The 13288-nt window shown below is 32.4% G+C and overlaps 1 protein-coding gene across 2 annotated transcripts in view; it reads left to right on the top strand.

Annotated features, from left to right (window-relative positions):
* LOC107445770 (lysosome-associated membrane glycoprotein 5) overlaps positions 1 to 12745 on the top strand; it is a 16177-nt gene extending 3432 nt beyond the window's left edge. Inside the window, exons 2-8 of one of the 2 annotated variants that reach the window (XM_043053663.2) lie at positions 492 to 550; positions 2282 to 2321; positions 3531 to 3658; positions 7509 to 7628; positions 7713 to 7806; positions 9437 to 9622; positions 11559 to 12745. In XM_043053663.2, coding sequence (XP_042909597.1) covers positions 492 to 550; positions 2282 to 2321; positions 3531 to 3658; positions 7509 to 7628; positions 7713 to 7806; positions 9437 to 9622; positions 11559 to 11734 — 803 coding nt within the window. In that variant the 3' untranslated portion in view covers positions 11735 to 12745. The remainder of the gene's footprint in view (positions 1 to 491; positions 551 to 2281; positions 2322 to 3530; positions 3659 to 7508; positions 7629 to 7712; positions 7807 to 9436; positions 9623 to 11558) is intronic. The other variant, XM_043053662.2, reaches the window with a different exon arrangement.
* The last annotated feature ends 543 nt before the right edge of the window (positions 12746 to 13288 follow it).

Here is a 13288-nt window from a genome sequence, read left to right as displayed (position 1 = left end):
GGCTCATGTATAAAGAATATCTCGATCCGACTGCATTAGCTAGTTGGCTTTAACCTCTAAGAAGGCTATTTACAATAAACCTTCACTGCTCTAAGCTTATTGAAAAGTGTTTGAAATAAGCTAAAGCTAATTGAAAAGTGTTATATTTTCTAATTAGCCTAAATGTTTGTGAGCTAACTGCAATAAGCCTAAACATTAGGCCGATAAGAGAATACTGGAGACTTTTCCAATTACTTCTGGAAAATATTCCAAAATGACAACGAATGTTTTTGAAGAGCCTAGATATTTAATTAGCCTACAATATCAAAAACACTAACTAGATCTGTGATCTTTTTATTAAATGTAGTTGATAATTCTTTTGATTAATCCAGAAATATTAGTCTGTATTTAAAAGAAGTACTACCTAATATGTAGTAAACTCTCTTCTTCATACAATTTTTGACTATAAATATTTTTAATACAATTGTAACTATGTTTTTTCCTTAAAACAGTCCTTGTAACACTGCTGAAGCTTTGTAGAACACAATCTGATTCTAAAGATGCCACTACAGTAAGTATTTAGATGTAACCATTTTAAATTTTTAAATAAAATACATATATTTTAATGGATTTTAAATGCACTATGACTTTAATAAAAATATTTCAGTTTGGCTGAAGTGTTAATACCTTCTGTATGAGTACTCTCTCCGTATTTCCTCAAAGCATCAAATAAAGAAATTATTACGATAACGACGAAACTATTTTTGGTAATTGAAGAAGTACAGTAATAAAAATGATAATCATTCGATTTAACTATTGAATGCCCAACCTACTGTTAAGTTTAGATTTTGTTCTAAGTGTTCAAAATTTTGCGTGCACCTTTCGTGTAGATTAACTTCAACACTATAATAGAAACTAAAGAGTTGTAAGAATCATTAGAAATCACTCTAAAATAAGCTTAAATCTAAAAAAAGAAGAAAAAAAGGCAGACGTTGTAGGCATTGTAGAAATTGATTGTTTTCCAACCTGATCTATTTTTATTTTATTTTTATCAACGTGCATTTTCCATGTTTTTCCATGATATTTAATTTTAAATAATGTGATGTTATTTTTATGATTGACTTATTCATAATTAGTATCTCAGTGGAGATTTTAATATAAAAATGAATACTGATCCATACAATTATCGCCACTAATTTATCGCCGTTTCATAATTGTAATGAATCGCCATCATATTCTTACGTTTTTGATTCTGATTAATTCTATAACTTACTAATGACTATTCTAGAAAATTCCTAGTCGAACGATTTTCCTCAAAAATGGAAAGAACAATGATGTTATGTATAAACTAAAAACAACCCAGAGACTCTGATGGAGCATTAATGTAGGTTGATTATTTGAATAAAAGTTATGTATTAATAATTCTTAGGTTTTCTTTTTTTTTTAATATTTATTTTTTATATTACCAAATTTGTATTTCTTTGGGATTACTAAACACAGGTAATTTACTCCCAAAGAATATTTATTAATACTTTTAAGTTTTTAGTAAATTTGTTTTGCTTAAAACTCATATCCTATAAATTTCATTTTCATAAATAATGAATGCATTAAAATTTCATATTTTATCGAGAGCATTCATTTAAATGGTCCAGTTATAGTTATAATAAAAGGACATAATAACTATTTTTTCACAAGTAACTTTAACTTTTAAAAAAATTATTTATTATTTATTTATTATTAATCATATTACTCAGCAGCACAGGTGTAGAATTAGAGGGCACCACTTTCCAACGCTTTCTGTAGTTTTCCAAAAATGTAGAATTTTTTCATTTTTTAAAAATCTTTTTTTTTCTTCTTCTCTTAAAGTTAGCACTTTCGCTTCAAAAGAAAAGTGTGTTCGATCTTTGTTTTTTTTATGAATCTCAACATATTTTTTTAAATAAAAATATTCTCGATCAAAATATAAATTTTTTTTAATGAAAACTATAGCGTTGTATAATTAAATTCCTTAAGATCCTATCTCACTTTCGATGCTGAAAATACGAGAAAATGGCAGTTTGAAAAAAAGTTGTACAAATAATAATAAAAACTTAATTAATTTCATTAGTGAAAATCTCGATTCAAAATGCCCTGCATAATGTTTTTACTGTTTTTTTTTTCTTCTCTATAACTCTCTTTCTTCCTTTTTGACCAAATATTACTGAAACACTTTCTATATTACACTTTCCATATTACTTAAATTTAAAAAGATGTCCTTTTTACAATATTAATCACACATACATTTTCTTTTCTCTTTTGACAGACTCCAGTACCTATAGGCCATTTTCTCACACCAACTGACGGTAAGTTTTTTTTTTCTTCTTCCAATTCTTTTTTAAATGGGCTAAGAATTAATTAATAATTACAAGACAAAAATACTCATCGATGTTTGTTTTATGTGCTTCATTGATTATATTGAATTTTAGCTTAACTTTTCTTTCTCTGACATTGTGTCACACAAGTCCAGGAAATGAAAGGTATGCATGTGCATGAGAAGTAAGATGATATATGGATAGTAAGTGGTCTTGCATTCAGTATTTACCGACGGGTAAAAATTGAAATAGATTTTAGAATCTGAAAATAATGTAATTATTAAAAAAAAAACTATTAACTTACTGTAAAATGATGCACGTTTTGATAACGAAAATATAAAATAAATCCTAAGTGCTTTGGCTTTCCAATATCAGCAGGCTTGCTTGATGAAACCAAGGCAAAGGATGCATTTTTAAGGCAAAGGTATCGTTTGTTTCTTTCTACAAGAATGCGACTTCAGCCACACACACGTCACAGCCCGTTTATAGGGCAGACCCATTCATACATTCATCCACAGATCTTTATTTAGACCTGAACCAGAGAAAGATCAATCTCTTCAGTACGTCCAGTGTTATGATTTGTTATGGGAACATAGAAGACTTTGTGACCTACTGATTTAAGTCACCAGTCACCATTTACTACACGGAGAGTCTTCGGCAGGCTGGGATCAAACTCACGACCTCATGGACATGGGCCAAACACCCTACCAACCAAACTATCCCGGCCCAACGCTTCGGTATATTCGATATCTAGCTAACTTCTGTATCTTTACACTACAACTGTTAACAATTTAAAAATTTCTCGTAAATTTCATAAATGTAAAATAGTCGCGAGTACTTTTTAGTTTGGCTAGTAATTTAAGAACTGAAATTTTCTACTGTAAGTCTTCCAAATTCTACACTTTTTACATCACCTTCTGTAAATTTTGAGGAAAAAAATCTACAAGTAATTCTTTTATATATTTTGAACTAAACACTATTTAAATTATAATTAAAATTTCTCCACATCAATATTTCCAATATAAGCCTTTTGTCTATCAACTTTAAACCCTTTAACTTGATGGTGAGCATGACTTTTTTAAGATTTTATTAATTGTTTTGGAGTGGACTGCCCTTTAAAATATTTTTTTAAATTATTGTTTAATGAATAATAAATTCTGTGTGTTGTGTGTTAAAAGTACTTTTATAATGATTTTTCAGATGTACTGACGAAAGATGTAGCACCAGATTTTACTTTTGCTGTGTGGGATGGAAACGGTAAAATATGCATATTAGCGAAATTCGCCGCCTCTTTTAAGATCACATATCCTAGCATAGCGGGGGAACAAGTAAGCTCCTTTATTTTTGCTTAAGTTAAAGTATACTATTTCGAAAATGTGTACAGTACAGGAAGGAAAAAAACGGAATAAGTTATGATCCACGTCTCTTCCGTGTACTACTAAAGTGTAGCCGCGTGCAAAGTTTTATTTTCACGTGAAAAGTTTAATTTTTGAACTTTCAGCTTCCGTCAGCTTTTTTTAATTTTTTTTTATAAGCAGCGCATAGATGTTGATGATTTAAAATAACAAAGCATTTAATGCAGAACTTGCACTAATTTATAAAGAAAAAAATTAATTCTCTAGAAAAATGCCCTTAAAATGAAAAATATATTTTAAAATTCGTAAAAAAAAAGGATTAAAATCTAAAAGGTGAAAAACTGACCGAAAAAACAACAGTTAATGATTTCACATCCAAATGTATAATAAAGGCAACAAAAAAAATTAATATCAACATAGTCTAGTCCTGGTGATGACGTTAAAACATTTCGATATAAACATGTTAGGACAAATAAAATTAAAACAACTTGGAAAAAACATTTCGTACTGACGCCGTTTATAAATTATCACGCGATCAAATAAATATTGAAGAGCATTTTTTTCTATTAAAAACTGCGTTTAAGCTGATCGCCATATAACGATAAAAAAGAAGTTGTAGAAAGTTCCAGAAAATAGTTGTGATTCGTGGGAAAAAAATGTCACAACACTGGGTAGAGCCATTAAACTGTTTTTATGTAAAGAATCTCTGTAACAATGATTTTAAACATTAGATTTTCACTAATTTTTTTGTTTTCAATACTGCGCAAACTACAGTTTCCTCCTTTAGAGGAAACTGAAGTTGGATGATTGTTCTAAGAACTATCCCGTGGAAATTTGTGAACTGCAGGGGAAAAGAACGCGATCCTAATGGGTGCACCCACACTTGAGAAATTGAAGTATACATACACAAATGGAAACAAACTTTCAATTTTATGTATTTTAACCGGTGCTGATAAACCAACCCAATTTTTAGTTTACGACTTCCAATGTTTTACTCCGTGCCCTTGCAATTTTGAATCCAACTCAGAAGGCAACTTCTTTCTCAAGCATTGGGACAAACATGCCTTCGTGATGGACTTTTTGATAGAACTAACCAGCATTTGCGTTACATGGAGATAGAAAATCACCAAAACCTTCTACTATTTGTCCGATGGCAAGGGGGGGGGGAATCTAACCACTGAGAATGTTTTACGCCAGCACTGTGGTCGGTGCAAGCAGGGAGTAACAACCATCACTGGGAGTCGAACCTGGGTCGCCTTTTAAAGAGGCCCACGCGACCCCCAGTATTATGCATTGAGAAACATGATTTGCATGAGTCATTTTAATATAGTTACCTCCTTTCCTCAACTTATCACATGTCACCTACCAAAATCACACATTCCTTTAATTATCCGTATTAATAGGGAGATTTAGCGAGGCCATTTTGCATATCATCACGTTTACGTACTGATATGTGATAACTGAACATGCCCACAACGGAAACTCCTCAATTAACGGATTCTTAGTTGCTTTAAACCACACATACGTGAACGTAAAGTGATAGGAAACAAATCTCTCTCGTAAAAACCTAAAAAAATTTTTCAGTACAAACATTTTGGTGACGATAAAAAGAAAATCCCAACACAAGGTTGGCGTAAAATTACATTCTTTCTGAGCAGTAACTCATGAAGCTGAAATAAAAATTATAATTAACTTAATTCTGATATGAGGTGTCACTATGTAAAAGTAATGAAGCAATTATGAAATAGGATACTGCAACTTTTAGAAATAGCCAACTTTTTGAGCTTCGTTAATTAAAAATCCTAATGAAGATAATTTTTGACGGAAAAATGTAATTCTAACTTTAAATATTATAGAATATTTCGTATTTCAATGAAAATTTACTAAAAGTTGCTATGTAAATGAGTGCAATGTAAACAGTGTACAATGTTTACAGTGTAACAGATAGTTACAATGTAAATTTAATGCTACACGCTGCATGGCTCTTTTCCACTTCCAAACTCAGTTTATGTAGTTGAAAGTCCTTTCACCTCATCTACGGTTTTGCTTTTAAGATTGATTGTTTTTATACATCGAGCTTGTGTCTTATGTTACAAGATAAAATCGACAATACATCGTTCGGCCAATTGAATAACCCAATTCTATCTAAATGTTCGCCTTCATTTTGAAATGTACCAGGCTAATGACCAACTTCACAAATTTTCATGTTGTGACGTAGCTAAGTTAACTGTTAACCGAGCTGGGAGTCAAAACGTAAATATTTTCTTCGTGAAGCTACAGTTTGTCTACGGTAAGAACTCCTCCCTCCACAAAGTCTGAAACCATATGCAGCTATGGAAACAAGAATAGTGCATTTCAGGGAGGGTAGCTTCTCTTCTCTCTAGTGCTAGACCGAAGAAAATGATTCCCTTTCTCACCCTGACCAGAGCCAAAACCTGTCCTAAACAAAAACTCCCTCCTACTTGAAATAGTTATACCTCGTTACCATAGTCACCGCCATGGGTCTGGACGAATGGCTAGGGGAGCTCTTACTTTAGACAAACTATACTTCATCATAGCTTTGAGTGCGAACAAAAACCGATTCTGAAGCGTGCGAGAGGTTTTCCCTTTCTAAAATATACACAAAGCAAAGCTTGTTTCGTAAAAAACGGTAAAACCTCTTTCTTCGGAGATCACCATTACTGAAGTAAACATAAATATTTAAACCCAAACAGTTAAGAGGCTCCAACCCATTCTCGTTGCGAATTGAAAAAGTCTCCAATATTTTCTTATTGCAGTGAACTCTCATAACTTTTCTTAGATTAATTAAAAATGTATCATTCCTTACTTAATTAGTCTCATTTATTTCAAGAAATTCATAATAGGCACTGAGTTCCGAAGGCTTATTGTAAATGTCCTTATCAAAGAAATATATGGCAATAAGCCTAAGCAAATTTAGCCTCATGCATTCCAAAATGACATTGATGATTTGAAAAAAACTTAAATATTCAATTAGCCAACGCAAATGTAGGACAATCATTGAAGAGCTTTTGCAGATTAGAAAAGACAGAAGTCTTTTTCATTTAGCCTAACTCAGAAAGGGCGAACCATTTTCGTTCAGTGTACCAGTAAAATTACAGTTTATTATTTTCAGATGCACAGTGTGCCCCTTGTCACAGCTCTTTAAAATAAATAAATGAAAATAGCTGTAATCTACTGGTTTGATTAGAATTAAATTGCGCAACACATTTGCTGTTGTTAACTTTCGCTAAATCTGAAACAAGGTGGTTTCATACAATTGGGCTATATACATAGAATTCATTTTTTCCACATCATTGTGCAAATTTTTCTATTTTCTCATAATTGGAAAGTTAGTTTGGGTTCTAACAACTCATTACTTCTTACTTACTTCCCATGAAATAACAAGCCGTCTCTGGTTTTCCGTACTGTAGCATAGTCACCCTTACGTCCTAGAAAATGCCTCTCTTATTTTTTCTTTTTTCAAACGAAGAAATTTTCAATGATTAAGTAATTAAAATGTTAAGTAATTAATCAGTACTTAAAATGTTATTTAATAAGTACTTCTTGCGTAATGCATACGTGCCAAAGATTTGACATCTCGACAGTGACAATTGGTATTTGCAAAATTATTCAATGGGTCATATATTGACAATATCTGAGGTTGTTTCTCTGTTCTTCATTTTTGATGCTGTTGTTGTTTCTTTAAGGCAGTTTTTTTCCCATAGCAAGAATGAAAATGTGTTGTGGTGAACCCTATAAGAGATGGGATCATTTCCTTTACCATTTATTTAAGTGTAAAGCATTTTTAATCATTTGTTTGCAGCACATCTCAGTGAATATGCCTGAAGATGCTAAAGTGAAGGGAAGGTGTGGGACTTTTGACAGAGAACCCATACTTGAATTAGCATGGCCAGGATTCCGATTAGTTATGTCTTTCACGGTGGTACGTTTCATTTCTTCTCCTTCCCTTTTTTTTTCTTCGTTTAAAATAGAATGTGGATTTCTAAGATGTTCTTCTACTTAACAGGTAAATCCAAAAGAAAATCAAAACACTTGGGAGTTATTGTCAATGGAGCTCTTGTATGATACAGCAAGTCCACTCTTTGATGGGGCAACAAATGGTATTTAAAAAGCTACCCAAATTATTAGATTTTAACTTAAGAAAGAAAAATATGATAGAGGGTTAGGGATGCAAATATTTGGTTGTTACTGTTGTCGTTCATTTACGTCGCACTAGAGCTGCGCAATGGGCTATTGGCTTCGGTCTGGGAAAGATCCCTTGAGGATGATCAGAAGACATGCCATCACAATTTTGATCCTTTGCAGAGGGGATGGCACCAAGTCGAGCACTTAACTGTAGAACAGTTTAACGAGGACCCATATCGCGCACCCTCGGTCCCTACGCAGACTGATTCAAGCGGTCATCCATCCGCTCACTAAATTTTGCAGGGGAGCGCACCTAAGTCTATGTACCACACTGCCCTCTGAACTCGGTAATGAAAATCCCCAGTAATTTCCGAGCCAGAAAACTCCACTCAAGGTTATTAGGCCGTAAGAAAGCTAAGTTAGTACTACCGCCATCTGCCTTCTGATCTAAATTGTGTTTGTGCTCGCTTCGGATCATTATAAATGATTAATATCAAACCATCGCCAGATGTGCATTAGTGTATCTGTGGCATCAACAACCAAATCAAACTAATCTAAATTTCATAAAATGAAACCATTATTTCGAGTTAATAGTACAAAACGTTTTTCCTCTGCGAAATAATAGTTTTGAAACTTTCTTTTTGTCGAATAATAATAGAAATAATAAATGCCCGAATCGCGAAGCAAAGATTTAGTTTTAATTTATATTTACTATCTTGCCGTGATCTGTGCTTTAGATAGGACAAATAGCTTAGATTGTTAAAAAATAAATATTAATTTTTTAAAAAAAAAATCACCAATTTGTCCGATTTGTCACATTTTTACACCTTAGAGAAAATTATTAAAATGAATGAATATTAGTTTTCTACTTCTAAAAGTTTTTACAATCCTAGACAATTTAACATTGGAGCACTATTCAGATATTTTATTTTATAACCGTCGTTGAACAGCAGACCCAATTTTTTGGGTTTAAGACTATCAATATCAACTTCGTAACCTTGTCATTTGAACCCAATCCAGAAGAAAGGGAACTCCTTCCTGGATCAAGTATTGGAAGAAATTTGTCTTCGTGGTGGACTTTTTTGTGTGAAACTAACCCGCATTTTCGTGAAATGGAGAGGAAAACCACGAAAGCCTCTCATGGTTAGCCTGACTGCAAGGGAACTCTAACTCATGATCCACCTACCACTGAGAATATTTTTAAGTCAGTGATCAGTGCAAGCCGAATGCGGAATTCGTATTGGCCAGCCATCGCTGGGATTCGAACCCGGTTCACCTCATTGGAAGGTGATCGCTCTATCCCCTGAGCCATAACGGCTCACTATTCAAAGATTGAAAAACGACAACTACTTTTCATCATTACAAAACTGTGAGTTTCATTTACGTTTACATTTTCAAAATTATCATAGGGTGCATAAAAATAGGCAAAATTTAACCTGAATCACTTGCAAACGCGCAGAAGTTACGACTAAGCGTTTTTTCATATGAAAACAAAACGCTTCGAAAAACATCCTTAAACTTTGAGGTAAGGTAGGGGTTAGTCATGAAATGAACAGATCTTTGAAGGAGAAAAAAATAATAAAATGAGTGATTTTTGTTCATTAGTTGGGAAAAAGACTGTTCGTACCCTGGAGGATGGATTATTTGCGACTCCCTACGGCAAATCTTACTTCTGCCCGTCTCCTGACGTCATTCCCATGTACGACTCCAGAAAGGAAAGAGTTGTCTTGACACGAATGAAGGACGTCCACCTACAAATGTACGATGTGCAAATGGGCAAATTTTCCCAATGTAAGTAAAGTATCATTTCATATATAAAAGACCTTGCGCTCTCTTTCCAGCAATTTAACAACTCTGTTGTATTTATTTATTCGTTCTAAGTAGGTTACATTTATGGATGTCTATAGTTTGTCTATATAAAAAAGAACTCCCCTCGAGACGAAGTCTCAGGTCGTCTGCTGATACGGCAAATAAGCGCATTTCAGTGAGGAGGGCTGCTCTCTTCGCTGATTCACTTTCTCTCACACGATGACCCAACATCCCGACTTGAAATAGTTAAACCTCGTTACCACGGACACCGTCACTACTCCAGACGAACGGCTGGGGGAGTTCTTTGCATAGACAAACTATATATGGATGGTTAACTGAATTGAAACAATAACAAACTTTCACAGACCGGAACGAAGTTTAGAAAACTTCCGGTGTATCCCTCCGCTTATGTTTCCGCTTATAAGGCGATGTGTGAACAGGCTTGATATACTGATATTGAAGTAAGTTCCAATATTGTGATTTTTTTTCCTTCAAATTTACGGGAAATTTTACCAATCATAAGAGTTTTCTATAATTTATAAATTCTAACAGGTCGTGAGACATAGAAAATTAATATCTCAACATAAATATAGTGTTCAGTTTGCCACTTTTTTAGTGTTACCATTTATTTGGCTATAAGTGTGTAAAATATCTCCGGTTGTTATTTTTTTTGTTGTATCATAGCATGTTTGAGAGTAATTTGTTATTTGTTTCATTGAAAAGACGCGTAATACTGTGAACACTACAATTATAATAATATGGGATGGCGCGCTTGTCCAAGCTTACGCGTAAAAATCAATCGGAAGTAGTAAACCGGAAGTGCTACGGCGCCACCTGTACTTAGCTTTATACACTCAACCATCTATAAATAAAAATCAGATAAATGCAATTCATGCATTCTCCATGGAAAAATAAACCCCATGGTATGATGCAGCTCTCTGACATGAAGTTCAAGGTTTCTTTTCCTTTTTTTTTTCCACATCAGCATAAAATTAATAAACGGTTATAAAGGTGTTTTACTAATAAAATTTATTTATCATCTTTTTCTTAATATTATAGCTATTAATACGTTTTTATTTCGATTAATACTCCAATTTAAAGGCTTGAAGCTAAGAGCGTTATTTCTTTAAAGTAATCCTACATACGCTTCGTACACTGATGTCCCTAAATCTCAAAGCATTTTACAAATATTGTATCTATATATAGATGTGTGTGTTTAAAGGTACTTCTTTGACTAAGTAACATTTTCAAAGATTCTTAGTAATAATCTATCTAACAATGTCACATATAGGGCATATGTTTTTTCCATGGGGATGCTTTCGTAGTTGGTGTCAGTAATATTTGTGCTCATCGGAATTATTCATATAAAATTTGTTATACATGACTCATCGCATTTGGTGGTCCGTTTTCATCGAACCACCAAACTCGTGGTCAATCTTCATCCCAATTTTTTTTTCGAAGTATTACCTGGTGGCCGGCTTCTCCAAATTTGGTTTTGTTGCCTTTTTAATATATTTCAAATTTCGGTTATTTTTTTAGTTCTCGGTGAACACTAAATTTTGATACAAGAGCAACGTCGAGTTGTAATGCAGCAGTACATGTGAAGAAGGGAAAAAAAGAAGAAAAAACAGCACTTTAACAATTTCTGATTGTCAATTGGATTCTCACATGAGATAAAATGTTAGTCATTCGAGGGGTAGACCTTAATGACAAGTCTATTAAATAGTACACACTGTAAGTTCATTAATAAAATCAGGCTCAAACGAAGTAATTTCTATGACATTGTATTATCTGAAATTTCCATTTCCAGATTAAAAGTTAAAAGGTGGTCCATTTTACAACCTTTTTACATTTCGTTGTTCTAACCGACCTGATTAAAACGTCCTTTTAAACAATTTTTTCTTCTTTCCTTTTCCAGTTCAACGATGTAGTTTAGTCAGAATAGGAGGATTACCGGAGCCTTTCGGTTTAGACGAGACAGTACCAATTGCAGTTGGCAGCACATTGGCTGTGATGTCCGTCTTAGTGGTACTTGGCTACGCTCTCTGGCGGAATGTGGCGACAAGGAAAACTGATTATGACACAGTGGAATGAGCAGAATACATAGGAGAAAAACTTAGGAAAATCAATTCATTTCGTAAATAATGTTAAAAGTGTTGTAAACAATTAAAAAAAAATATTAACTATTGTTGGCGGTTTTAGAGCGAGAAAGAGCAAAATAATTAAAAATAATTTTAAAAAAATAGAGCAACAAATAGCAATAAATAAATTTAAACAATCAAATTGCATATGTACTAAAAAAATATTTAGAACTATGCATAGAAAGCTAATTCCCTGTTAAATGCTCTGTTATTTGTTTCATTGNTTTTTTCTGATACATAAACTTGTAATCCAAATTCAACCTTTTGCGGATCAAAAACAAATTATTTTGAGATTCAAGATCGACATTAAACCTCCAACTATCTTTATTGTAAAAACTACTCATATTTTTTGTTAATTTACTTCATTTGGAATTTATTTAACATTTTCAGAAACACTTTTTGTACTAGCAGTCCGAATAAAAAAAAATTTCTGAAACAATTCCAAAATTTTAAAAACAATTCGCACCTCTTTTTTAAGGCTCCTAAAATTCCAATTATGTAACTTGTTACACAAAATTCTGAAAAATAAGTTAATAATTAAAAAGAAAAAAGAAAAACATGCGCTACATTTAACGATTGCGAATATATGTGATTTCGATAAGAAAAACAATATGAGAGCGATTTACACGCAATTCAAATTGGAAAATCCATTCGGGCAAAAAAGTTCAAGGTTATACCTTTTATTTTTCACCAGCTGTTCAAAATTGCAGTCTTCCGTATGGTTTTCCCCGATTAAAATAGTTACATTTAAATTACGTTCCATCATCGATTATTTTGATAATTATTCAAAGATTATCATGTCCTGTTAACCATTTTTAATACGTAAATTTCAAATTTAAATTGTAGTTGCAGGTCATTTCCGTATTATATTGCAACACCTGACTTTAAAAAAAAATGTTATAAAAAAAATATACATTTGTCCCTTGACTTAGAAAATGCTTACTGCAAATACATCTCACTCCCATATCGCGACAATTATCGGAAGAAAAAATTTTACCTCTTGCATAATTTTTAGAGAAATGATTAGTTAAGGGAATATTTTTATAGGAAAATATTATTAACGTGGTTATTAATTTTTGGGATATTTTACGTCAAATTTAAAGAAGAAAAAAATTTTTTTAACAGCGTGATTCAATTCTGTAAAAAAAACTATTTGCAAAAGGATAATTGTGATATTATGCAACGACGTATTCTTAATTCAGATGAGCAAGGCGCCTCACTTAGTTTAAATTTCGAATTAATTTTGGTGGAATTAAGTAAATTATATTGACAGTTTTCTAATGTTAAGGATAAACTATTCTCAGTGAAATTATAACTTTTTGCAGAACTACTTACGCTTATGACTAAATATATATATATTTGCCCATTTTTTAGAAAAAAATATCGATATATATATTTAGTTTTTAAGTTATTAAAAAACTGAGTTTTAGTGAATTTTATTTTGATAATCCGAAAAGATTAATGAAAAATTTGATTTTTTTTTTAATGAAAACCTGCTAAATGTAAT

The sequence above is a fragment of the Parasteatoda tepidariorum genome, chromosome 8 (genome assembly GCF_043381705.1).
Source record: "Parasteatoda tepidariorum isolate YZ-2023 chromosome 8, CAS_Ptep_4.0, whole genome shotgun sequence".
Classification (NCBI taxonomy): domain Eukaryota; kingdom Metazoa; phylum Arthropoda; class Arachnida; order Araneae; family Theridiidae; genus Parasteatoda; species Parasteatoda tepidariorum.
This window is presented reverse-complemented; position numbering and strand designations above follow the sequence as displayed.